The following is a 27,364-nucleotide window of genomic DNA, read 5'->3' as shown; positions in this document are numbered from 1 at the left end:
AGCTTCTTGATCGCTGAGTCATTCATCTGCCTATCCAAAACTACATGCCAAAAAAGGCAATGTGAATAAACACCAAACCCAACAAATCCCACAAGGTAATTGAGGGCGAAGTGCACTTAATTACGATGTCTAATTTCAAAGATAAAGAGAGAGAGAGAAAAAAGAAAGAAATTAAGAAAGAAAGAAAGAAAATATGAGTTTTGCTGTGCGCTTGCGTTTGAGCTTATTGCCGACAACTACATTACCCAGAATCCCCTTTACCCAATCAGTGACGCTGGAGGTTTTATCTCCGCTCATCGAATCTCGAGCCAGGAGCCACTACAACACAAAACACACCTCAGTCGGTTTACTGTGGTAGTGAACCAGCCGGCGGTCAACACCATTTTACAGTCATCATTTTTTAACGAAATCATCTGTTCTTCTTCCTAATCGGATACTCTTTTGATCACACTAACTATATAACGGCAAAGAGCGTGTTTTGTATTACATTTGTGAAGAACTCTTTACACCTGCCTTTGTTAGCAAGTTAGCCTCGCGAGACTCTTCTGTCCATCGCGAGCTCCCCATTATTTATTCGTTCCGTGATTTATTTTTTAGTTCGTTTCATTTTTTTTTTCAGTCAGACAGCGGTTGTAGCTAAACCTGTGCTAACAGAGCAGCTCTTTGTTCGTGGCTCGGAAAAGACCCACATCAGCACCGCCGTGAGTATCTCATGTTCATCACAAAAATAAACAACTACACCAGTGTTTCTTCAAAATGCAGGCATGCCTCCTTGCGATTATGACACGTTCAATGTTGTCTTTTATTTGTCAAAAAGGTCGTTGGGTTATTATGCTGTTTTTAATCCAACGACCCGTTTAAAGTTAAACAATAATATTGTGGTTTCAATCTGTTAGTTAGTTTGTCAGTAGCCAGATTATTTATTATTCTGTAAACGATTATTGTTTCAGTTCTATCTGAAATATTTGATTGGGGTGTCTCTCCTAAAACCGATTGACATTTGTGAAGGCTGACTGTGTGACTGAAGCAGGGTCATTTAAGTACTCCCTTCTATATTGCTCTTAAAAGCTTGTCTATTTTACATTTACAGACCGGATAGAAATAGATACTAACTATAAAACACATTATTGCCAAAAAAACAATAGTAGCAATAATTATAGTCAGTAATGGCAATATACAATTCAATATGAAATCTATAGATTGAGGAAATGTTACAATTTGATTCATTTTTATTTTGATAATGCAGAGGCTTCAGTCCAAACTTGATTGGACTGCCCTGAGACAAGACAATGGAGATTCATACTAATTCAGAACGTGGTCGCTGAAAGCAATGCACTCCATATACTTTATGGCCAGAATTTGCATTGGCTTTTGTGGGCTCGTTATAGACGTTTAATTGTTCTTTGCTGATGTATTTAAACGCTTAGAGTAATTTGCATAGGCAGACCGTACATCTGGTCCTACCCAATGTGGCCTTTGTCCCGTCCCCGTACTAACGTCAGTCAGTACCCCCCCCCACTTCGGTACCACCCGGTGCTGCTACATCTCAATTATTTATTGGGACAATCAATGGTTTAACACACGTGAATACATCATTTATTGTCATTTTATTGCTTCTAGTATCACACTGTTGAAATGTAAATCATAAAGCAGTATAATAAAGCGTATTAAAGTCATTAGATGGTAGTGTTTTGTTAGGTTTATTAATCTTTCAGGTTGATGTGCTTTAAACACTTTTTTGTTATGCTGGGGCTGGAGAGGATTCCGATTTGTGCTACTTGTGCTTGTCAAGTAAATTTGTTTGTTAGGTAAATTGTCCTTGAGTGTCTTGGTAGGAGAACATCGGTGCTGATTGTATCTTGAAGGCTTCTGCTTTGTTGAGTAAAGTTACTGTCAAGAAAGGATATGTTTTCTTTTTGAATTTGTGTCACAATTTAGCTGTCAATTATAAGTGACTCACATTTTCTAAAGTAGTTTCTTTGCTTTTTTCCTTGGAAGTGTTACTAGTGCAACGCTTTGGGGTTGTTGTACTTGTGATTGGATCTGCTGTTTGTCTTTGTCTACGTCTACAAGTTGCCTTATGTAACATGGGAATATTTAACATATTCCCTCAAGTGTGCTAGCCTACAGACTCATCAACTCTGCTCTAGTGTAAAATTATCTCCCTCTGTATCACTTTCTGTATATTTAGTATGGGGGTATATCGGCAGTTTCATCACAATACGATCTTGTATCGATTCTCTTAGCCAACTAACTGATGTTTGCAGATACCTCAAAAGTGTGCCACGATTTTGGTTTTATTCTATTAAGGTGCCTGCAATCAATATTATATGCCTATTTTGCATGAACAATTTATTATGTAAAAAATGCAACCAAAATATAATTTCAATATTTTATTGAGCTCCCTGAAAATTGCAAATCCAGTATCCATATTACGACATCCAAAACAAAATAAGGTACTTCAGTTAATACAGGGGAAAAATGTGTTTATATATATATATATATATATATATTACACACACACACAAATAGTCATACAATCACATACAAGTGATCACCAATCGTTTGATGACAGCTCATTTCCTGATGAGTTAAACACTACAGTGACAATTTGTCATCAGTACAACTGTCAAGCAAGTCTTTTAATCCAGAATACCCATGACAGGAGAGTATGTGCTATTCTTGGCTACAATTTCCACAGTTGTATTGAAAGTTTCTGTTACAGTTTACTGTGATAAATGTTAGTAAGTTGCAGGTCAGGTATTTTCTCTGTACCTCGTTGACTCTGTTCTGAATATCAGGGCTCTTTAGCCATTTGACATAGTTGAATTGCTCCAAAGTGCTTTAAAAGCGAAAACTCTCATTCAGAAATCAAATGTGTTGCATGTGCCATGATATTGAGGGAAGCCCAATTTAATCACTCATGTGAACTCCTCCATGCTATCCTGTCACCAGAGCTCGCAGCCCTGTAGATGTGACTTCAGTCACTCCGCGCTAGGGCTGGGTGATATGGCAAAATATATTATCACAATATTTTTTTCCATATTGATCGATATCAATATTTGTTACGATATATAATTTAATAATGCTGCCCGTTTGAAAAGTATACTGATAATGACGCCTGAAGAAACCAGAAGGTTCAATAGTTGTTGATATTTATAGTTTATTAACATAAATAAATAACAATGCAAACATTTAACTGTGCAAACATGGATTGGTTGAGAATATATTTTGTTATAAAAGAATATTGATAAACTTTAAATCTAAATGTTAACATTTTACTTTTAGCAAACATGCTTTATCTGCCTTGACAAAACAATGCAAGTTAGCTTGCCTTGTAACTTATTATAAAATATAAAACTAAAAGCTGTGACTACAGTACTATCACATCAAATTTCTTTGGCAGGGCAGCAAACATTTCAAAATGTTTGTAGAGGTACTACCAAGACAACAAATGTAAACAAGTGAACCACAAAGTCCCTGGCAGATTTAAGTACTTAACTGTCAGATAAATAAAATATTAATTGTGTACTGGTTTTATATATCTCAAATGTTTTAGAGGTAGAAATCTGAGTAAAAAGTGCAAAATGTAAACATTGTAAACCAGTCACTATGCAACACCTTTTAGGTAGTGCTCATCATATCATATGAGGACAGAGTAACATTAACATGGGCCCGCATTTTCATACTCTCGGTGTGGTCGCTGGGATGGTACCTTTTCAGGTGACTGAAAAGGTTTGTTGTGTAGGTGTTGTTGTGTTTCCCGTCTTGGTTATCACCGACCGACGGCATATTTTGCAGACCGTCTTTATTTGCGCTTCGTCGCTTTTCAGATATCCAAACAACTTCCATATAATTGACGTCTTGTTACCTTTTTTGTCAACAATTTCCTGAGCTTTGGAAGATAGTTCGAGTTCACTTTCACCGTCGCTTTCGCGTTTGTCGTTTCCACTCATTTTTTCTTTACATTCACTTTCTTCACTGCTCAAACAGTGCTCTGCTAGCAAATGGGCGTGTACTTAGACGCACAAGCCAAAATCTGCATTCTGACTGGCTCTTGTCCGTTTATCTCTGCTTTGTAATAGGCTGTTAGGTCTATCCATATCGAGTAAACATGTCAAAAGTTTATCATCGTAGTCTAAATAAATATTATCGCGATGTCATATCGAGATCGTTTTATCGCCCAGCCCTACTCCGCGCCCATACATGTCTCACGTGAGAAGCATATTTTGCTCTTATAAAGTGAGATTGATACCATAAATTTGCTGCATCACATGACGGAAATGAGTACGGACGTGGCTGGCATTAAAGCATTAAAATAAAGGTACATCCTTTCTTTTCTCCCCAATTTGGAATGCCCAATCCCCAATGCGGTCGAAGTCCTCTTGATGGGATTGTGACACGCCTCAATCGTGGTGCTGGCCTCGGCATCTAAGCCCATCAATCCGCGCATCTTATCACGTGGCTTGTTGAGCGCGTTACCACTGACTACCACCCATGGAGTCGCAAGTTTGAATCCAGGGCATGTTGATTGACTCCAGCCAGGTCTCCTAAGCAACCAAATTGGCCCGGTTGCTAGGGAGTGTAGAGTCATATGGGGTAACATCCTTGCAGGCGCTATAATGTGGTTTGCTCTTGGTGGGGCACGTGGCGAGTTGTGTGTGGATTCCGCGAAGCCTCCACACACGCTATGTCTCCGGGTTGTGGGTTGATGGTCTCAGATACGAGATTTGTCCTCCGCTACCTGGATGGATGCGAGTCATTACACCACCACAAGAAATTGGAGTGCATTGGGAATTGGGCATTCCAACATCGAACTTTACGCATTGTATCGATGGCATAGCATCGTTGGTTAATTGATCGATGCATCAATTTTGATTGGTGGATCATTACACCCCTAATATTTAGTCACTGCTTGTCTAGGATCAGACTTTTAGATTGTAAATATTCTTAATTGCAGGGCATGGATTAGAAGGAGCTTTTCCTAGACCAGCCCTCTTACGCTGAGACACTCGTTACTCATGAGCCGTGATCTGTTTGCAGCAAGGCTGGACTGAGGATCAGATATCTGAGAAACTTTCTGACTTTTTCTGTTTATTAGACTACATAGGGAATGTAGCTTATATCTAGGGAATATATCTTGAAAGTAGATTTAGTGGTTAATAACTTCTGTCTGCTTGCTACACAGATTTAAGTCCGTGATGGCAAACAACCAGTGTTGTGCCAGTTTTTCAACACTTTGTAGGTTTTAAAACTCATGTAGAATTGTGCAAATGAGATGTTGCTCACTTTTTAACTGAATAATTTATGTTCCAGCTCTGCGGCTTTTGTTTTGAAGAACGATCACAATGATTTTTCGGAAAACAGTGACAAACCTCAGCATTACAATAGTGTTTTGGTAGACCTTCCACCACATTAACCACTAATGTCCATTTTTTCCTGTGAAATTAAGATGTTGAATCAGAATCATCTCAGTCTGTGATTTGATATTACATACTATAACAAATAAAGATATACTGTTGAATGCATAGAGATGTTCATCAGTTATATTCTTTAGCCGATGCTGCCTTTTGGCTACTTTGAGTCTACACAATAAAGTTTTGAGAATGACGTATATTGTGGAAACTAGGTCAGACAGTGGGCACCTCAGAGGAAAAGAAAGCAGGAAGAACTCTCTCTCACATGCTCTAATGTGCTGACAGGCTACTTCAGACCTGTGATGTTGTGAAAGCTTGGAGTCCCAGTACCTGTGAACGCTGAGAAATGTTATGTTGTATTTGTAGTTTTCTTTAACACAATAACTGTAACCCAAACTGTTCCTGGTATTTTGTTTACATTAAAGTTCCTATTTCTGGAGGGGTGTATGTGTGTGTGGGTTTGTGTGTGGTTGGAGGGCTTGTAACTGTATAACTTGATTGTGTTTCTTCAACACATGATTTAACTCTGTGTATATGGTTTGTGTTAGATATTATGTCCTGCTATGACTCTTACTTTCTGTGGGGTTTTGCTCCGAGCAGCTAAATTCTAAATGGGGTTTGAAAGACGAGACCGCTTATGTGACCTGAAGGACACACCAACCCCCATCACAAGCCTCTGTTTTCTCCCAACTTCCTGTGGGGAGAGCCAGAGCTGACCACTGTGGTCTGTAAATGAGTTATTGTCATGGAGACTGAGAGGTCAGTCCCTGCCAGTCAAAGCTGTAACCAACAGAACGATGAGCTCCGGAATACTGAGTATCTGGAATGCAAATCACTTAGAAGATCCTCTAAATGATCGAAATTACAACAAAAAGTTAAGTTGATGTTAAAATACTTTATAAAATCTCAGCTTTCTATGCAGAGACACCTATAAGTCATTAGTAGGATGATTTCCCTAAAATATGTAAACACTGTGGCTCTGTGATGCTATAAAAACATTAACTCAAACAATGGCGTGAGTTTGGAGCTGGACTAGGTGTTTGTCCCACCAACGGGGAGTGTTTGGGGAAACCTGTTTGTAAATGGTTCCTATTTTGCCAATTCCGTTTAGTGCAGCTAGTGGCCCAGAAATTATACTCTTCAGCTCTAAAAAAAGCAGTCGACTGGCATTTTTAAGGGAGTATCAAGAACAGCTTTATAGTCATCCTTTTTACTTGTTCATTCACACACCACAGTTCTCAAAAATGACCTTTTTTCTTTTTGGGTGGATGTATCTAAAGCGTTTCCCCCTCTTCTCACTATGCCCACCATACTGAATCATTGGGTTAATTTGACAGTTTCTGGGAAGATTGCATTGTATTCTCCTGGGAAGGAAGTGGTTCTTTAGATGTGTGTTTGGCCTGCTAGCCTTTGTCTGAGATGCACAAACATGGCTCCATGACTCAATACTTTGTGTGTCTCCATGGATGCATGTATATGTGCGCTGTGTGTGTGCCCGCATGGTTAATTCATTGTCACAGTCTTGTCTTTTTCTCTCTCTCTGGTTTCTGCTCAGCGCTCATGTCATTGAATAATTAAAAACTCCTGAAACTGAAGCCTAGAACCCCCCCCTCACTTTTCTCTTCATCTGTCCGTTCCACACTCACTTAAGAGTAAGCCGTTTTTACTGCCTTTTTAACACTGATTCATCTTGATTGCTGTTTGTAACAGATTCCTTCTTGATACATTTGAAGTCAGAAGTTTACATACTTAGCCAAATAACTCAGTTATTCACAATTCCTGACATCAATCATAGAAAACATTGTCTTAGGTCTTAGGTCAGTTAGGATCGCTACTTCATTTTAAGGAAGTGAAATGCCTGGGTAGCTCAGGGAGTATTGATGCTGTCTACCACCTCAGGAATCGCGAGTTTGAATCCAGTGTGTGCTGAGTGACTCCAGTCAGGTCTCCTAAGCAACCAATTGGCCTGGTTGCTAGGGTGGGTAGAGTCATGTTAGATGAACCCCCTCGTGGTCACTATAATGTGGTTCTCTCAGTGGGTGCATGGTGAGTTATGCGTGGATGCCACGGAGAATAGCCTGAAGCCTCCACACGTGCTATTTCTCCACGGTAACACGCTCAAGCCACATGATAAGATGCGTGGATTGACTGTCTCGGTCACGGAGGTAACTGAGATTTGTCCTTTGGCACCGAATTGAGGCGAGTCACTACGCCAACACGAGGACTTAGAGCGCATTGGGAATTGGGCATTCCAAATTGGGAAGAAAAGGGGAGAAAATGGAAAAAAAGATTCTGAAATATCAGGTGGGCCTGGGTAGCTCAGCGAGTATCGACGCTGACTTCCACCCCTGTTGTCACAATTTCGTATCCAGGGTGTGCTGAGTAACTCCAGCCAGGTCTCCTAAGCAAATTGCAAAATATGCGCATCGATTCGTCGGACCCAAAACAAAGATGGCGGCGCCGGCGAATAGTAGCAACACGAGTGGCTCCTCAGACTATCAGAAGTGCAAGGCGGCATGCACTCGTTCCTCTAAAGTATGGGAATTCTTTAATTTAAAAGGAAAAATTTCCGTGATATGTCGTCTTTGCAAAATGGAGATGGCCTTCCATTCTAGCACCACGGCAATGCACCAGAGGCGGCACCCGGTTGCAGCTGCAGATGACAGAGCACCGTAAGTTTTTTTTCTACTCCCCACTTTGCACTCGATGTTGGAGTAGGCTATAATACGTTGTCGACACCTAAAGTTTTCATTTAATAAAGTCTCAACTTTCAAATTTGGTCATTCAAAGAAAATTAAACCATAAATAGGCCTACTATTTTGTGGCGCTTTAATGTGTCGTGACCGATTGCCTCAGTTAAAGCTGCTCGTGAACCGATCGTCTTTTCCTTGGTTAATTTATAGCATCAAATAGGCTAAACATGAATGTAGCCTACATCAGAAGGACTGTTGTTTTAACCGCGGAAAGACGTCAGTACAGTAGCCTACAATCCATTATTCAAATTCAAATCCACCGACGTTAAACTTCTCTCCCCTGACTATTTTGTTGGACAAAAATGCCGTATTATGATTGATTGATCAGATCGCCAGTCAATCAAACTACCGGCAAATGTTTCTTTTTTTACATTTTATACACCCCCACCCCCGATGAAACCGGTATTACCGGTGTCGTCACAAGTCGATTAATCGAATCGAAATCGAATCGGACTGAAAAAAATTGAATCGTTAGATTAATCGATGCATCGGAAAAATTAATCGCTAGATTAATCGTTTAAAAAAAATTATCGTTTATCCCAGCCCTAGTTGCTAGGGAGGGTAGAGTCACATGAGGTAACCTCTTTGTGGTTACGATTAGTGGTTCTCGCTCTCAGTGGGGTGCATGGTAAGTTGTGCGTGGATCACGGAGAGTAGCATGAGCCTCCACATGTTTTGATTCTCTGTGGTGCCATGCACAGCGAGCCACGTGATAGGATTGAAGTGGAGGCAACTGAGACTCATTGTCCACAACCCGGAAAGATCCACTTTTGGGCATAACTAACTGAATTGTAACAAAACATTTAGCTACTGTGTTTTGCCTTTGCAAAAAGTCCTTCTAATCTTCAGTTTCAGACTCCGTACTTGCCACTCTCTCTCAATTTGAATATATATAAATAATTTGTCTATTTATGAAACTTGAGTTTGTTTAGCAATGTACAACAATAATTATTGTTTTTCACTCTGCGGAAATGTTTAATGTAAATAATTCTTGTGAATAAGTTACTTTGGGTTAGTAAGTGAGATCCCTGGGAAATGTGAAAGGCTCTTGTGGCACAATTTATTAGCAAAGGACTCCCAGTTTTGTGTCCGTTTCAGATATGTGTGGTGGGGCATTGCAGTGGTCTCTTCCTTTGTGGTGTAATCAGTACCAGATGGAAGGTGTGTATGTGTGTGTTGATGCAGAACTCTCAGTTTCCTCACTACACAAATTCAATTGAAACTAGAGCTGAGATTATTAGTTGCCGTTATTGAAAATGTGTCAATACTGAACAAAAATCGGCATTGTCGAATAATTGTTTGATCTCATTTACCGTAACATGAGATCACATTAAACTCTAATGATGCGCGAGAGCAGCATTGCAGTTCACGCCTGACTGAGGAGAGGAAGAATTACACCGCTCGCAGTCCAGATGCACTCTAAACTTTCCAAACAGCTTCAGGTGATGGAGCTCACAAAGTATGAGGGAATTATAATGCAAAAATACCAAATAAGTAAATTCAGAAGCACTCTCATTGTAGAATAAGCGGAGCCAGAGCTCTTTAAAGGAAACACCCCGGTGTTACGTCTTTAATGCAGTTATATTTAATGTGTTATAGCTTAATTAAAGTTCAGGTAATACGGAAGCAGTTCATGTAAATGACTACAAAGTCCGAAACTCTGTGCTTTCAGCGCATCTTCTATGAGTTGGGCAAATGTCTCGATCTAAGGGGGATAGATTGAAACTGAACCCGGCTGAGGCACACTCTGGCATGGGAATGATCATCCTTCAAGTGTGCTTAATGCAGCTAGATTATAACGTGATTGCTCGTGACTTATTGAATCATAATATATGTGTCACTGTGTGTATCTTATCATGAAGAAAAGTGGACAGAAAGGTGAGCAAGGGTAGTCTTCACCCCATTATACACTGCAATAAAATACATTTTTGATTAGTTTTTTTATTTGGCTTGTTTTCCAATATAAATATCTAAAACTCCTTTTAAAACAAGGTACATTTTCTTTAGGAACTATACTGCAGAAATATTTTTTTATTTGAGAATGTTGAATATATTTTATAATATCTAAAAACCCTTTTAAAAAATATTCACCTGAGAATCAGCATATGACATATTTAGACTTGCTTTTATTGAATAGATCTTGAGTAGATCTTGAATGCAAGTATGTTTTGTCTTTACTGCACTTGAAGTATAACCAAGTGAAATAAATATATACAAAATGCACTTATATTTAAGATACATCCTCTTAAAGCAAGTCTAAATATCTTATATGTTGCTTCATGTATCTTGATTTAAGGTTTTTAGACTATTTTAAATGGAAAACAAGACAAAAACACTTGATGACGATAGGATTCCCTTTAATTTAGTGAATGTCATTTTTGTATTTTTAAAACATTATTTTTTACTCTTTATTGTTAGTAAGCATGTTTAATACAACCTTTTAAGATGGGCACAAGCTGAATAATCGGTTAAGAGCTAATGAATAATCGTTGCAATAATTGCAGAATAGTCAAATAATCGTTCTAATAATCATTAGATTAATTGATTATCAAAATAATCGTTGGTTGCAGCCCTAATTGAAATGCACATTTAAAGACTTCTTTGTGAGCTAAGAGAGCTGAATGGTGATACTGAGGTTGTATTCCCAGTCCACATCCACGCTAATATGTTTTCATTTGAAAATGCATTAAATTTGCTACATTTATGCCTCTCATACACACTGGAATGGCGTTTTTATCATCAAGAACTTCAAGGAGAGAGGTTCAACTGCAATGAAGAAGGCTTCAGGACATCCCAGATTGTCCAGCAAGCAAGTGTTTCAAATCGTTTGACCGGTAGTGTATGTATGTATGTATGTGTATATAATCACTCTGACATCTATCCCCGAGATCATCGTCAGTTGGCACAACCCTAATGTGCATTTCTCTCTATAAATAAACAAAATTTTGTTTTTTCTGACGCATTCAGAATCATTACCACTTTTGCCGGTGTCACTGTGGCTCGCTTCGTGCGTGCGGTGTGGTGCATGCGGGACCATAGGCACATCTTAAGGCCAAAATAGTCTAGTTCGGTTTTCTGCGTGACGCAATTTTTGTCATCAACACAGCATGCATGAAGGTTAGCGTGAAGCCCAGTTTTTTTTGGACCCAAAGACAGTTTGCGTCAGCACATGCGCCTCCATATGGGCTCATGGTCAAAATAATATACTTTGAAAGGCTGATCGCTCGACTGTGCACAAGACTGAAAAACAGAAATACCCTAGCCTTTCTTCTTATGCTTAAACTTGAGTTGAGCACTTTGATCCGTCCATTAAACAAACACACTGGCCTGAGCTGAGTGTTTATAAACAGAACATAAGTCAGATTCCATGTGCCCTTTGTTCTTAAAGAAAGCTTAAAGTAAATTATCCTGCAAGCTCAGCACTGTGTAAATGGCCATAGTGTGGTGTGTTTGTTTGTGTTTGTGAGGAACAGTTTTTTATAAGTTATAAAAATTTTACTTTGGAAATTAACAAGCATCATGGAAGGTGGAAAAAAAGAGCGTGTTAGTAAATGCGAATGGTCTGGTCTTATATGACAGTTAATTCAATTCCACCTTTTAGAAATGTGGCAACTGTTCAAACTTTCCTAGAGTTATCAGTTTCTCTTACCCTCGTCTTATGATCAGCAGGTCTCTCTTAGGCCTCTCTGGTGCCGTTTGTCTCTGACTAATAAGTATATCTCATCACTTTCTAAAACATCAGGGTTTGCTTGTTTAGATTATCCACAGACCTCAGACGTCTGTCCCATGAAGCTGATAACTTATGTTCATTCTCATGAATGTACTTATAATGTACTTATATGTATCTTCTTTTAAAATGAGTTTAAATAATTGTACGGTTGGTTTTGGGGGAGAAGAGTCCAAAATGTCACTCCTTTTTCACTATAAATGTTTATATTGCAGTCTCCTACACTCTATCAGGATTTGAAGCTCACCCAAAACTGATCGCATCGCTTCAGAAGACATGTATTAATCAACATGCGTCGTATGGATTACCTTTATGTTGCCTTTGTCCTTTTTGGAGCTTGAAAGTGTTGGACCTTATTGACACTCATTGTGTGGATATATTCACATCATATCTCCATCAAAATATCTTTGGTTGTGTTCCACAGAAGAAAGAAATTCATGTGTCTAACTTCTTTTTTGGATGAAAACCTAGTGTTGTTCTGTAGGTACAGCGCAGCATAACCACATTAAAAAAAAAAGGCACCCACTTCTGTTTCCAGTGTGTTTGTGGGGTCAGCACTTGCCCTGCCCTAGAAAACCCCTGATTTTTAACATTTCAGGGCGGTATATAGGAAACGTTTGATGTGTGTCTCTGAGCTTCAAAGGCTTGTTGTTCCATGCTGACATTTTTTCACAAGCTTTGATTTTTGTTTTTCCCATGAGTCTCAAGGGACACTTGAGTTTAGGCCACTTTTTGCAGATGTGTATGTGTGGCATTTAAGATGCTCTGTATAACTGGTGCACAGGAATGCACATGTTGCACGCTCTTCTGGATATCTAAGTTACATCTACCTATTTCTTCTTTGCAATCTTAGCTTTTATCTGCAAAATGTAGATTTTGATGATATGTCTGATGTTTTCTGTGAAACAGTCTTGGTTAACAGTGTTTTATTGATTCAAATAGTTTCTAATGTAGAGTGTTGGAAAGTTAGAGATCATCGTCAATGTGCATAGTTGTTGTGTACCTCCTCATGTGGAGATCACCTGCTTGCTTTCAGCAGTTCTTTTTGCTGAGACAGTCAATCTGCGTATCTTATCATGTGGCTCGCTGTGCATGACACTGCGAAGACTCTCAGCATGTGGAGGCTCATGCTACACTCTGCCATCCATGCACATCTTACCATGTGCCCCATTGAGAGCGAGAACCACTAATCGTGATCACAAGGAGGTTGCTCCTTGTGACTCTACCCTCCCTAGCAACTGGGCCAATTTGGCTGCTTAGGATTCTAACTCGCAAGTCGATTAGTCCGCATCGATACTCGCTGAGCTACCCAGGCCCCCCCTTTCAGCAGTTTTATTGTGATCTACCACATGTGCAGTCCAGTTTCCATGAGCACCATGTGGTGCTCATGTATCAAACAGACCAGATACCCATGCTGGATACAGATGTGTCCCTCCCTCCCATCTGAACTTCTCATTTTAACTTTTCTTATTTTAGACCACAGATGCCACTGATGCATCCCCCTAATCTCTCGATGGGAACTGTTTAAGCTTCCACATCCTACCCATTCATAAAAGCAATTTTCCTCACTGTTAGGCCATAATTCAGACCACCCTTGACAGCAAAGTTAGGCTAGAACCTCTCTGTGCTTTTAGATTTCTTATTTAATCACAGATGTGGAAATTTTTTCAAGAACTCTCAAAAAAGGAGACTCTTACAGATGTGTGGTTTGAATGTGAACATGGGAATTTCCTTGTCTCATAAGTGTGTGCAAGTGACTTATTGATGGTTAGGCTATTACAGGCTGAGTCTGATTTTATTTGGTCTTGTTAAAGGGTAACTAAACCCCTGCTCAGAGTCTGACTCCACCCTCTAGCAATATTTGAAAAATGCCAGAAAAGTGGGCAGACCCCAGCGGCGATAGAGGGGACGAACCGAGGGCGGGGCTGAGCGGGGGCGGGCGTGCACCTGAGACCTGTAGTGACGGATTAATTGACAGCTGCTGTCAGACTCTAAAATGGAGAGTGACGCAAGTAGCTATGCCACGGAGCGGTCTTTTGAAGTTGAGGACTTTTCTCCCCCACCTTCACCTGAAGTGGAGGAGGGTGAATTGTCTGTGGACACAGGGCCGGCGCCATATCAATTCGAGCCGCTGGCTCAAACTGCGGTTTTAACTCCCGCATCGCGATCAGCATCCGACGATGCTAGCGAAGCAGCCGCGCAAGGGAGAATGGGGCCAGTGTCTGAATGGTAAAACATTAGCATTATGGCTATATTATGGCTATATTAGGCTAATGCTTATAGCAAATGCTAACGGAACTATCAAAAAATTAAAACCCATGCATTTAGGTTAATTTTGGTATGATGTTGTGTTAATAATTAATCGAAAACCATTTATTTCAAGTGTCCCTCTACAATTACAAATGATTCTGTCTCAACAGGTGCACCTGTGGGCACTGCAGCTCACTTTCCCTGGTAGAGAATGTCTGTTGTAGGGAGATACCCAAGGTATAGCTATGAAATATGACAAGACCAGAGTGTTAAATCCAGTTAATAAGTACTATACACAAAACCAGGGTTCATACAGATAAATAGGTAAACAGAAATAAACAAAATAAAATAAAGGTACAAAATAAAGTGTAGCAGATGCAATGACTGTGGAAACTTTAACAATTGAAAGGTTACTATGACAAAGATATCGCATTCAAACAGATTTCCACCTCATGAATATTGTTGACCTGAAAAATGAAAGCTGTATCATATACTTGGATATTTATGAACAATATCACACTCATAGCCATGCAAAATGGTTCTAAAGCTTCAGCCTATCTGATAAAGATATGATTTTGTGTGAAAAGATTGCTTTATCAATAAAATGAAACACTAATTTCACATATTGTCTTTCAATATTTGAAGTTCCATTTCATAAATTTCAAGTCAAATTCAAGTTCAGGCATTCGCACCTTGTACGAACCCTTAAAAAACACAACCTCCACATACCAAATATTAAATAAATCATCCTAACAAAGTAGTAATAAACAATTCTCATGTTGTAGGTAGTACACAGGTGTGACCAGATTGGTGGAGTGGGCTGTGTAAAGGCACATCCAGGCTTTGAGCCTGTAGCACTAAACCCATATGTGTTACAAGCTGTCTATGGCACTTATGTACAGTTATGTGGTGAGATGGAAGAGACAGTTACAAACAGGTTAGTTCCAGGAAGAAAGGTTACATTTTATATATAAAACAAAATGGAATAATTGATTAAAAACCAATGTATCCTCCACTTCAGCATACATGTGCACTACCTGTCTTTCAGCGCTTAGACAACTTGCGTATCGTAATGTCATTAGGTGGTGTTGGGGGTACCTTGGCCAACACGTTCGGGTGGTCATACCTTCTTGCATTGTGACACGGATCAGGGAAGAGTTTCCTGAAGAAGGACCATACAGAGGTTTCCTTCCCCCACTGAATTGAATATTTTTTTAATAAAAATAAAATAAAAATGAATTATAAAGAAGCATTTTTAACTGGAGTTACACATTACACAAATAAAAAAAAAAAAGAAAAAAAGAAAATCAGCTACAAAACTCAAAATGAATATGTACTGTAAGGGGTATACAGTCAAAGACCCAGAACCAGATATGAAGAATGAAGACCCGGAGTCAGAATTATAATTAATTAAAGAAAAGTTTTACTGAAGATAGTTTGCGGTTTCATCAGCAGAAGTCAGCTTCAAGACTCACACAGGAGTTCGTAGGCCGCCCCCTTACAGTTACAAAGATCACAGCAGTTATACCATCTCCAAGGTCTAAGCTTGGTCATTGCTTACAGGTTGAATGATTCTCATTGGCTAAGAAATAGATAAGCAGTAATTTTCCACACATATACAGATAGACGGACAACTCAGTCAATCTCCAATAATGCAAGTGGTTCCTTAACCTGTAACTAGGGCTGGGCGATATGGCCAAAAAATTATCACAATAATTTTTTTTATATCAGTCGATATCGATAATTAATCACAATAAATGTCAATGTTCAAGTTTTAAGGCAGATGTTTGCCCCTAAGTGAAAGTTGTAGAAACCAGAGCTTTAATTGCGGTTTTAAACTACTCTTTATTGTCAGAACATTTCACAAATCTCAGGTAGAACATTAATACATTTGTCATTTTTACTTAACAAAATAAATATCTTAATAGAAAAATATATTTCTTAGTTTCTGCGTGTGCTAATGGGGGATATTGTTTCAAGTCTTGAAACAGGTTTGTGTTGCCTGACTGTGATGGCACGTATCTTCAGCACAGTTTGCAGTGCAGGCTGCAATAATAATATTACATGTTTTGTCTCGAAACGCATATTTCACAGTGAGTTGACAGTAGTATTAGCTTGAGTTAGGATGCAGATTTACTAAGTTAAATTTATGTTCATTAACAAAAACAGTAACATCGGTTAAAAAAAAATTAACAACTTCAATTTTATTTGGTAAAATGTAATATTCTGACTTAGAGTTTTATTAAAATTAACCATTAGTCATCCAGTATCATGCATTTAGATCACTAGTAAAAATTATATTGCGATAATTATCGTTATCGTTTTATCGCCCAGTCCTACCTGTAACCAGACTAACACACACACCGACATTAAAGAATACATGAAAAGAACATGTCAGTAATCACACTGGTAACTTCTATAACAAAGTAAAATCTCAGAGTGCTTTTTCTGGAATGTTGTAGATGACAGACAGGTGTGTCCAAGCTGTCAGAGTGGGTATACCCTCATGTGTTTTTAAAGAACCTTGACCTGTGTCTGCTCACTGCCTCCTCCTTGTCGGGCCGAATAAACTTGTCCAGAGAAGTCCAGGTACGGCTGAGGGTCTTCAACCACATGGTGGAACAGCAGCTCCATTAATTTGTCAATGTAGCCTTCAGAAAGAGAATTATTATAATATATATTATTTTTTTTTTCTGAGATAACTCAGACAAGTATAAGTTACCTGTGGTAGGATTGCTCTTCAGAGCTCTCACTGTAAATTCTCCATGCTTGAATTTTGGGAAAACTATTGAGTATCGCAGATCACCAGCTGCAGTGGATGCCTGTGATCTGCCTGCATTTTCATTATAATGCATCGCAGCAAGCTGTAGTCTGAAAGGGAAAAATACATGAATCAATATTATAATGAAACGATCTCTAACATGACTTAAGATAACTATAATAAGTTACAAATTTGTTTTTACAGGTTACAAAATTGTAGTGTATTTAGTAAGCAGCACTAAATGTGTAATCCATTAGCTTGTTTACCTGCACAACATTCCTCTGAAGGAGAACACCACATTTTTGGCTGAGAACTTCAGAATGAGGCTGTGGAAACACTCGATTCCAGAGGTGTGGTATTCTGGACTAATTTTGAGCATGTCTTTAAGAAGACGTGGTGACAACAAAATTGCTGTGAATTTTTCACATGCTGCTGTGCCTAAACAAAATATTTAAAGTTCTTAATACAACAGTTAATCACAGTGTTTTATAATTTGGATTAACTTTGACTTGATGTAATGAAGATAGTTCAATATAAATCTAGAGAGTGACGCAACTACAAAATAAAATACATTAGCGTTACAGCTTATCTGTACTTACTTGGTTTGAGCCAGTGTCTTGTCTGATCACCAACCAGAGGCTCGTGAAGACAAGAAGGAAACAGGGTGTTTTCGTGGCAGTGGATGTTCTGAATATGGTTTGCTACAGAGCTCCACTTGGCCACTACCTCCTCCCCAGATGTTGATGTGGTCGCAGACCAATAAAGGTGATTGACCACACTCTTTCTCCACAGCCCCACGTCCTGCAGTCCCTTACCCTTACTAAGGGCATCCATTTTTTTTACCAAGCCCTGAACACAAAGAATAATAAAAACAATTACTGTAATCAGCGTTTCCCACTGCACTTTATAGACCAAGGTGGTGGACTAACATTCAGTATAGGCTATATGATAAAAATAAGTTGTGATATATAGTAACCTTTTTGTGGCATCTTAAAAAGTTCACTTTGTGCAATCTTCCCATATAATTGTCTACCACTTTAACTGAAAAATGTTCCGTTAGAAATACTGGTACTGTTTTCGTTCTATTGAAAATACTAACCTTTTCCCATATGCCAAGGGTCGAAGAAGTGTCTAATGTCCTTTTTTTGCTCCCTCATAAACTTCTGTACCCCTGTGTGATGATCAGTCACCAAAGACTGGACCACAACACCTCTTTCCTCAAGAAGAGACAGGCTTCTTTCAAATCCCTTTTTCTCCATTCTTTGGCTGTTTCCAACTTCATTGCTCTGCAAACACAAATACTTAGATCAATGCACAGTATATAGTAATTCACATAACAAAATGTTTTCATTGTGTAGTTGTTTACCTGGACTAGTTGGATGTCTATGACCCTATTGGCTTTGAGGTCCATCATGGTGTAGCTGCCATATTTTGCTGAATGTCCTACAATTGTGTTATTTGCACAAAGCCAACGTCAACAAAGCCTGACAGCAGTCTAATATATATATATATATTAGGGGTGTAACGATACATGTATTCGTATTGAACCGTTCGTTGGACTCTATATACATACACATACATATAATTAATGAGTTATTTATTACCAGGTGAATCAGCTCTCATGTCCCCACCAAGAGTCACAGCCCCATCAGCAATGGCATTTTCAATAGCTTTATCCTGCTCGATCTTCCACTGCCAGTTTATGGTTGGGATAAGGAGCTTGGCCTGATGCTTGTGGAAGCATGGCTCAGAGATCCCCTGGATTTTGAAGGCATCCAAGAACTAAAAGAGAAAAAATACATCTTCATATAATATCCTGAGGGGTGATGTGCAAATATGACAGCTTATGTTATTATCTCTCACCTTCGATATCTGGCAAAACGATGAGCCAGTGAACAGAACAGCTGCACAGAGCTGTAGGTTTCCTGCTGGTATATTGTTTACCATTGGCTGGCTCGACCAATCACTGGAGTACTCGCAGTAAGCACATTGCTGTTTGACACGGAGAAGTGTCCCAATGGTTGTTTGTGAAACAACCAAACTCCGGGTGCAGACAGGGCATCTTCTAAAAAGCTCCAGCAGTTTATCTTCATAAACAATGTACTTAGTCACTTTGTGGGGTAATACTTCATTAAAGACTCTATGTAAAAGGAAAAAAAGAAAACAAATTTAAATAAAAGCATAAATAATCATAATTTGGTTATGTAATGTGTATGTATCAGAAATAACTTAATGACAACAAATCAAAAGTATTTAAAAACAAGTAACGTTAATTGCTAAATTAGAACATTCAAATATAGCCTAACTGAAAAACCTAACGGGACTAAATGCATTACCTTGTACTGTTCATGGTGCACTCACTTCCATCTTGATGGTAGCTGGAGTCATCAGTGGACACCTCACATCTTTTCCTCTTTATTGGTGTAGAGGTTGCCCCGGGACAGTCTGTAAAAGGCTCCATTAGTGTGCCTGTGTCACACGACACACTCCTGGCATTCTGGCCTGGGTGGCTGCACAGATTAATAATAGATTTTTTTATCAATAATCAGCGAAAGTACAAAACAAAATTATATAATCTTAACTATATGATGAAAAACATTCAAAAGCTCCATAGTATTCAAAATCACCTTTGCTTCTCCTCATTGGCTTCATGTTAGCCTGCACACCTGCAGATCTGGACCAGACTGGTTCAGTCTGGGACCCAATGTCTCTGGTCATAGTAGGCTTAAAAAAAAAATGTGTTATGGTTTACAATTACGGTCTTATATTCAGTAATTTTAGAGATTTTAAAATGTTTATAAATACTATTAGTTAACGTTAATTAACTCACAAACTTCTGAGGTAATTTTCTCCAGGAGTATTACTATTATGTTATTATTATTCCTCACACGGTCGCAAGACGACATGTACATGAATATGATGAATTTTATCGAGTTGATGTCAATAGCGCGCGCTCTGTAGGCATATTCATATTTTGCCTTGCGTTTGTCGACCCCAGAGGATTAACTTTAGCCTAACCATAAATTGTGATTCAAATATATATGATCACTCACCTCAAGACGCCGCTGAGGTGGTGGAGTCCATGCAGGAGGAGCAGCGTTTGGCACTGCGTCGCTTTTCAGCGCGAGCTGTTTGGAGAAGCCCATTTCCACCTCCATTGCGTTGAAGCAATCCCGCGTAAAATGCAGTTTGCACACTCCTACAGCTCTAGGCGGGAACTCGCGGTCTTCCAGCCCAAGGACATGCAACCACTGGCGCCTAATTTCCAAGTCTGCTGGAAAGCAATACAGTCCAGCAGTGCTGTTGCAACCAGCAACACTACAACTACGTACCATCCTGACCACTGTTCTAAATACAGATAATCTACGCTAACTTGAAGCTATCCTAACTGACACAATACTATGCTACTAACTAACTATGCTTCTAACAATACTACACTAACAAATATGCTAATTAACTACCTAGGCTACACAAAATAATCTAAATAACTATATAAATGCTATGCTAAATAGATGCTAAAATACTCTATCCTGATCGTTTTCAATACTCGCAATTCCAACTCCTGACTCGCTACAGTGGTTTTGACGAAACGAGATGGTTTATATACTGCCATGGTCGTGGTAGCTCGTACCAAGGGCGTGGTGAGCTGGATCCTGCTTACGTCAGCTGTCACCGCTTGCGTCACGAAGTACCGAAACAGCCAATAGGAAAATTCAACTGCAGTAGCCACCGTTCAACCTGAAGAGGGCAGCACTCAAGACGTTTTTACACCATATATTGTAGAATTAAAACACTTTATACACAAATGTCAAAAAAAAATTACTTGAATCAATGACCAGTACTAATAAAGCCCCATTCTTACAGATCATTAACTAAAAAAAGTTGGTTTAGGGTTTAGTTACCCTTTAATGCAGTTGAAATCAGTTGTGGACTAATGAGCTCATCCAGCTCTTTATACAGGGAGAAAACTGTGTGTAGGTCTAAATGCAGGTTGTTATTCTGGGTGTTGTCATGAGTTATGTTATGGTATTGTGATGGGAGTTGGGTTAGGTTGGGTCTGGTTTTACTAGCTCAGAAGTGGACTTCAGGCTGTTTACACACACAAACAGGTCTTTAATAAAGCAGCAAGTTTGCCCAGTTTTGCTTGCACGTCAGTGTATTTAAACCGTAAACCTTCTGATTAACATTTTTTATTGATTCAAACAGTTAACAATGAAAAGTAAAACATATATTCACAGAATCAATATTTAACCCCACTCCAACCCCACCCAGACACTCAACAAACATCACTGTGGTCACACATGAGTACACACACACAAAAGAAAATAATAATAATCACAAACATTGGGGGTCTCTCTTCCCTCCATCAAAGACATTTACAAAAAACACTGTATCCGCAAAGCAACCAGCATTGTGGACGACCCCACACACCCCTCACACAAACTCTTTACCCTCCTGCCATCTGGCAAGAGGTACCGAAGCATTCGGGCCCTCACAGCCAGACTGTGTAACAGCTTCTTCCCCCAAGCCATCAGACTCCTCAATACTCAGAGACTGGTTTGACACACACACACACACACACACACACACACACACACACACACACACACACACACACACACACACACACACACACACACACGTGTCCTGAGTTGCACTTTAATTATTGTTACTTTATACCTGGCTGCTACCTCAATAACTGCTATGTGCATAGAACACTATCTCATAGTATGTTATGTGTACGTTTTTAGAAACTTTTTGCATTACTGAGTACTGAGTACTGGTCGGCGCTGCACTGTGTCTATTGTCCTGTTCATTGTCAGTAATTTGTTGTACTGTCCCGTACTTTGCACATGTTTGCACATGCACTTTATATAGGTATATATAGGTATTTTATCTAGGTATTTTATTTCGTTGTGTTGTCTCATGTGGTCCTGTGTTGGTCCTTTGTTGTTTTTATGTAGCACCATGGTCCTGGAGGAACGTTGTCTCGTTTTGCTGTGTACTGTACTAACTGTATATGGTTGAAACGACAATAAAAACCACTTGACTTGACATTTAAAACTATACTTCTCTCTCCATAACTGTAAACTTAAACTCTACATTTGTAATGTAAGCGAAATGATTCATAACCTATTTTAGTGTGAACACATTTATTTGCTGGATTTTTTTGTGCTACAGATTTGAAATGTCATCATTGTTCTTTTCTCATGAAGAACATATTTTCTCTTTACACACATGATGTTGCCTACATGTACCCACATAAAGTTCTGTGCAAAGGTTATAATCGTTGATGGTAAATGTGTGAGTAAAAGTCATAACACTAAAATCTGATAGGGGCAATGACACCATCAGTTTTTGGGCTTGAAATATTTAGAGCAAATAGGATATTAACGCTAATTAGATGCCTCCTTACTCTGGGATATATTGTGTTTTCATCTCATTGAGATGGACTCATGGGAAACGGAATGGTTTTGGGCTGCATTTGGCAAATACATTTTGACTAGTTCATTTGACTGTTCACATGCCCTTCACAGAGCACAGAATTACAGTTGTCATAATCATTGAATGCTTCAATGTGACTGGAAAGATGAGAGCGACCTGCTTGATCTCATTAATATATGTAGCTATCTGTATGTTAATATTTGTAACATTTTTATATGCTTGGATAGGCACTAGAAGTACAATATGGACGTTTTGAAAGCATGTAAAATGTAATATGTTTACGTATTTAGAAATGTACGATATTGACTAATCTGTTACTAATATATTTGAATACACAAATCTATTATAAATATATTTGTACATTTTTACTGTTTTATAGGTATTTTAGATCCCCTAACACTACCCCAACATCTAAACATCCACTTTTCAACAGTATAAAAAGATGTAACCATTAGATTAATTTACAGTGGCAATACTGTAATTTTTGTTACAATATATATTAATTTATATATATTTTACAGCCCCTATTCCTACCCCTAAACCTAACCAAAACTATTTATTAAGAATATAAAAATGTAAGGGGCTGATCAATTTAATCACATTCATTTATTCTGAAAATTGTCAAAATTCAGTACAAAATTTGTCATAAAATAGCTTTGTGTGGTAGAGAGTGGAATTTATGTTATTAATAGCTGGAAATATGCTTCTGATGCACTTTGTAATGCGCTGTCATCTCATTCAAACATATACATCGCAGAATACGACATGTCGCAAAGGTCACGAGCCAATGAGCATTCGACATCACTGCTGTAAAACCTGTGTTGTACTTCTTGAGGTGGTAATTTTTTATATATTCTGGCATATTCTGAAAACACATTTTGTGTCCCATGGCAAGCAAAATTCAAAGGTAACAATCAGTATCTGGTGTGGCTACCAGCTGCGTTAAGTACTGCAGTGCATCTCATCCTCATGGACTGCACCAGATTTGCCTGTTCTTGCTGTGAAATGTTACCCCACTCTTCCACCAAGGCACTTGCAAGTTGCAAGCACATTTCTGGGGATAATGATCACCCTCCGATCCAACAGGTCCCAGACGTGCTCAATGGGATTGAGATCCGGGCTCTTCGCTGGCCATAGCAGAACACTGACATTCCTTTTTCGCATGCAATAAAGCACATAACGAGCAGTATGGCTGGTGTCATTTTCATGCTGGAGGGTCATGTCAGGATGAGCCTGCAGGAAGTGTACCACATGAGGGAGGAGGAAGTCTTCTCTGTAATGCACAGATTTGAGATTGCCTACAATGACAAGCTGTCATTCCTTCGATGATTCCTTCTGGTCCAGCGAAGGTGGGTTTGTGCCCATAGGTGAAATTGATGTCTGGTAAGGACCTGCCCTACAACAGGCCTACAAACCCTCAGGCCAGCTTTTCTCAGCCTATTGTGGACCGTCTGAGCACTGATGGAGGGATTGTGCATTCCTGGTGTAACTCAGGCAGTTGTTGTTGCCATCCTGTACCTGTCCCGCTGGTGTGATATACCGATCCTGTGCAGGTGTTGTTACACATGGTCTGCCACTGCAAGGATAATCAGCTGTCCTTCCTGTCTCCCTGTAGTGCTGTCTTAGGCGTCTCACAGTACGGACATTGCTTAAATAAATCAGACATTATTTGGATTTTTACAAAATTATCTTTAAAATGCAGTGTCCTGAAAAAGGGACGTTTCTTTTTTTGTTGGTAATACTGAATACAAAGGAATTATATATATTTTTTAAATTTTTTTTCTTTATTATTGCTGAAAATGTATGTTTAAATTTCTACACATTGTCATACAGTATCTGATCCCTTAGTTTGATTTACAGATCCTTAAGTTGTCTATAAAACACTCCTTTCAAACATTTTATCAATTGTGTTGTCTGTAATAACCTTGCAAGAGATTAAAAAGCTTTCCTGTAAAAAGAATTGATAGCTTGCAGGGTTGCTGGTTGCAAAACCATGATGTCATGACCAAACTGAAGATGGTTTGAATTGATGATACTCAAACATTTCTTGACCTCTTCTGGAGATGGAATCAGTAAAGAATCAGTCTGGTTTGGACCACAAGCCTAAATAGAAAGAAAAGTAGTAAAGAAAGGGAATGAAATGTGTGGTGGTGCCAGGCAGCTACTGGTGTAAACCGCCAGGCTGGGAACAGCAGATACAGCTGGCGCATAAAGGCAGGATCCTGCCCTCCTCCAGTTGTGGAGATGAAGCCAATCTGCCTTGGATACTGGACCTTAATCCCAGCCTGAGCCTGTGTACACTGAAGGTTTCTTCAGGCTGGTGAGGAATGATAGCAACATCTCACCAGTGCTGAATCAGCCAAGCAATTTTCAGTGTTTTTGTTTTTAATGTAAGCTGTGGGCTGAGCTGTGTAAAAAGTAATCGACATCTCTGCTCTGAAACCGCCCTAGCCTGTTTCTGCTTGTGAAACAGAATTGTGTGCATGTGTCTGGATTGCTACTTGTAAGGAGGCTATACAGTTTGAGTTATAAAAGGAAATGACGTGCTGTAAAAAAAGTTGATGAATAATCCAAAAATGTTGTTTAATTGGAAGGTGAAAAAATATTTACAGTGCAGGAGGAAACAAAAATAAATAAAAACTGTACAAAAAGAAGAAAAAACGGCAACAATTTGCTAATTTGGCTAAACCGAATGGCCCAAATTGGCAACACTGCTCAATCCACAATCGGAGCTGAATGCATTCAGCCAGCAAGCCTATTTATAGGCTAAAGCCCCACCTACAGGGCATACCAATTTAACAGAAACAAACTTAAAAAGTTTACAACAATCAAATAAAATAATTTAAACACTCAACCAAACAGGTAATACCACACCATTAACAGAAAAAAGTTTAACAACAAAATAAATGGTCAATAAACACGGTTCGTTTAATTCTCCCCTGTGACATCACACCAAAATGATAGCTTCCACAGCAAGTGATGTGGCTGTTGCTTTAAAAAGCAGTTTGACCCAGATTATGGGTTTGGTTGTACAAAGTGTGAACTGGGAAGTTTAACTGCTACCAGATTTGTGGGAAAATAAAGGTAATTGTCACATGAATTATTGTATGTTCTGGCATTTTGTCCTTTTAGAAATATAGTGACAAACTTAAGAAAACAAACTATTAAGAGTTGACTCCACTAACAAATTTTAGACTGAACAAAATAAAAACTCCATAACACCTCCCTGGTGTACACAGATGTTAATTTTGCCGGCAATGTACAGTACAAGTGATATGGGTGTACGTTTGTAAGTCCAAGTTTATACATTCAACAGGTTAACCTGTGACACTACTTCTCACTGCTTGGAACTCTTGTTAAGGGTTGTGTTGTGGCTTAATGCTAACGTGGTGTCCTGTGGCCTGTACCATGAAGCTGGTTTCGGTGGCTAGCCAGGTATGGTTTTACTGTAGGTACCATGTATTTTGGTCTGCTTTTAGAGGTGTTCATCGCCATAGCTATGTAACTTACGCTATATATAATATAATTTATTTAATTTGAAAGTATAAATATACATTTTAGGAAGATGGAGTCTTGTATTCTTTTTGAATACACTATAGTTGTTTTTCATTTACCTACTTTAGACATCAAAAAATAAGTATCTATGAAAAATGTAATGTAATATAATATTAAGCTGTCTATAAAACAGCTAGTAAGATTGATTAATATAATATATGCCAAGAAATATTAATCACTCCACAAGATGGCGAAAGGGATGAATGCCTCCCAAACCTCTTCTTTCATTGACTAGAACAGTATTTCACATGAAGTTCAATGGCAGTACTCAAAATACGTCTTTAAAAAAAAACAAGTACGTAACGGATTTTGTGCAGTCAGCCAGATTTTATCGCACAATCGTCGGAGTCTTGTATCATCATAAATGGGTTTATTTTGTTTTGCTAGTGTAGAGTCATATGGGGTAACCTCCTCGTGGTCACGATTAGTGGTTCTCTCTCTCAATGGGGTGCGTGGTTAATTGTGCGTGGATCGCAGAGAGTAGCATGATCCTCCACATGCTGTGAGTCTCTGTGATGTCATGCACAACGAGCCACGTGATAAGATGTGCGGATTGACTGTCTCAGAAGCGGAGGCAACTGAGACTTGTCCTCCACCACCCGGAATGAGGTGAGCAACCACATCTCCACAAGGGCTTACTAAGTAGTTGGAATTGGGCATTCCAAATTGGGGAGAAAAAGGGGATAAAATATTATTTATTTAATAATAAATAGAGCTCCAGCTTTACTGTATTTCACAGCGGGAGTGCTTCTGTATTTCGTTTTCTTTGTATAATTTCCTCATACTTTGCGATCTACATGACCTGAAGCTATTTGGAATGTTTGGAGTGCATCTGGACTGTATGATGTGTCTTCCTCTCTGGTCTGAGCTGTAGAGCTCATCTCTTGCACCATCATTAGTTTCATATCTGATCCCATGTTATGTTAAATGAGATCAAAATTTTTGTAGACAATTTTTTATTGTTGATAACATCGACTAATCGTTTCAGCCCTAGTCTGGCTTGTCAACTCAAGACCAATCCTGTTACCCTGTTCAACAAGCTTCATGCTATAAGCCCCTGGTTGTTTATGTGATTGGGTTATTTTTCAGGTCATACAGAAGTGGAGAGCGCGCTAGACAAATCAGGACAAAAACAGCAGGGGAGAGCCTGAAACAGCCCTGCCCAAATATCTGCTGCTATGGAAAAACAGCCTGTGCATCTGGCCAGTGTAAAAACTGTATTTTAGTACAGTAGCTGGATGTTACAAACCTTAGAATGATTCTCTGTTTTAACAAGGAAAGACCAAACTTGTAACTAGGATGGGAATCACCTGATGGTATGGCATTATATCAATATATGGATTGTGAAATTGTGATATTGCAATTGTTTATATTTATTGTATTGGAATTCAAAATTGTGTTACTGTATTTTATGATCTTTTATTTACTTGTTTCTCATTTATCTTTATTGGATTTG

The 27,364-nt window shown here is 38.9% G+C and overlaps 2 protein-coding genes across 3 annotated transcripts in view; one reads left to right on the top strand and one right to left on the bottom strand.

The window, feature by feature from the left end:
• The first annotated feature begins 313 nt into the window (after positions 1-313).
• LOC127662871 (E3 ubiquitin-protein ligase pellino homolog 1) overlaps positions 314-27,364 on the top strand; it is a 53,420-nt gene continuing 26,369 nt past the window's right edge. The window contains exon 1 of one of the 2 annotated variants that reach the window (XM_052154259.1): positions 314-701. The gene's annotated coding sequence lies outside the window, so the exon portion shown is untranslated. Of the gene's footprint in view, positions 702-27,050; positions 27,225-27,364 lie in introns of those variants that run through there. The other variant, XM_052154260.1, reaches the window with a different exon arrangement.
• LOC127662328 (uncharacterized) lies at positions 15,593-20,661 on the bottom strand. Its single transcript, XM_052153453.1, has 11 exons — positions 19,962-20,661; positions 19,536-19,632; positions 19,245-19,410; positions 18,772-19,048; positions 18,513-18,690; positions 18,275-18,351; positions 18,008-18,194; positions 17,508-17,630; positions 17,175-17,346; positions 16,870-17,018; positions 15,593-16,798 (listed from the first exon to the last, which is right to left on the bottom strand). Exons 1-11 carry the CDS (start codon positions 20,241-20,243, stop codon positions 16,662-16,664), a joined length of 1,845 nt encoding a protein of 614 aa, XP_052009413.1. The 5' UTR covers positions 20,244-20,661; the 3' UTR covers positions 15,593-16,661.

This window comes from Xyrauchen texanus, chromosome 22 (assembly GCF_025860055.1).
Source record: "Xyrauchen texanus isolate HMW12.3.18 chromosome 22, RBS_HiC_50CHRs, whole genome shotgun sequence".
Classification (NCBI taxonomy): Eukaryota; Metazoa; Chordata; class Actinopteri; order Cypriniformes; family Catostomidae; genus Xyrauchen; species Xyrauchen texanus.
This window is presented reverse-complemented; position numbering and strand designations above follow the sequence as displayed.

Coding starts and splice junctions, on each gene's coding strand:
- LOC127662328 (XM_052153453.1), bottom strand. CDS start 20,243: ATGGTACGTAGTTGTAGTGTTGCTGGTTGCAACAGCACTGCTGGACTG. Junction 17,631..18,007: donor CCCTTGGCATATGGGAAAAG/GTTAGTATTTTC, acceptor GGGAGGAGGTAG/TGGCCAAGTGGAGCTCTGTA. Junction 16,799..16,869: donor GAAGAGCAATCCTACCACAG/GTAACTTATACT, acceptor CTCTTTCTGAAG/GCTACATTGACAAATTAATG.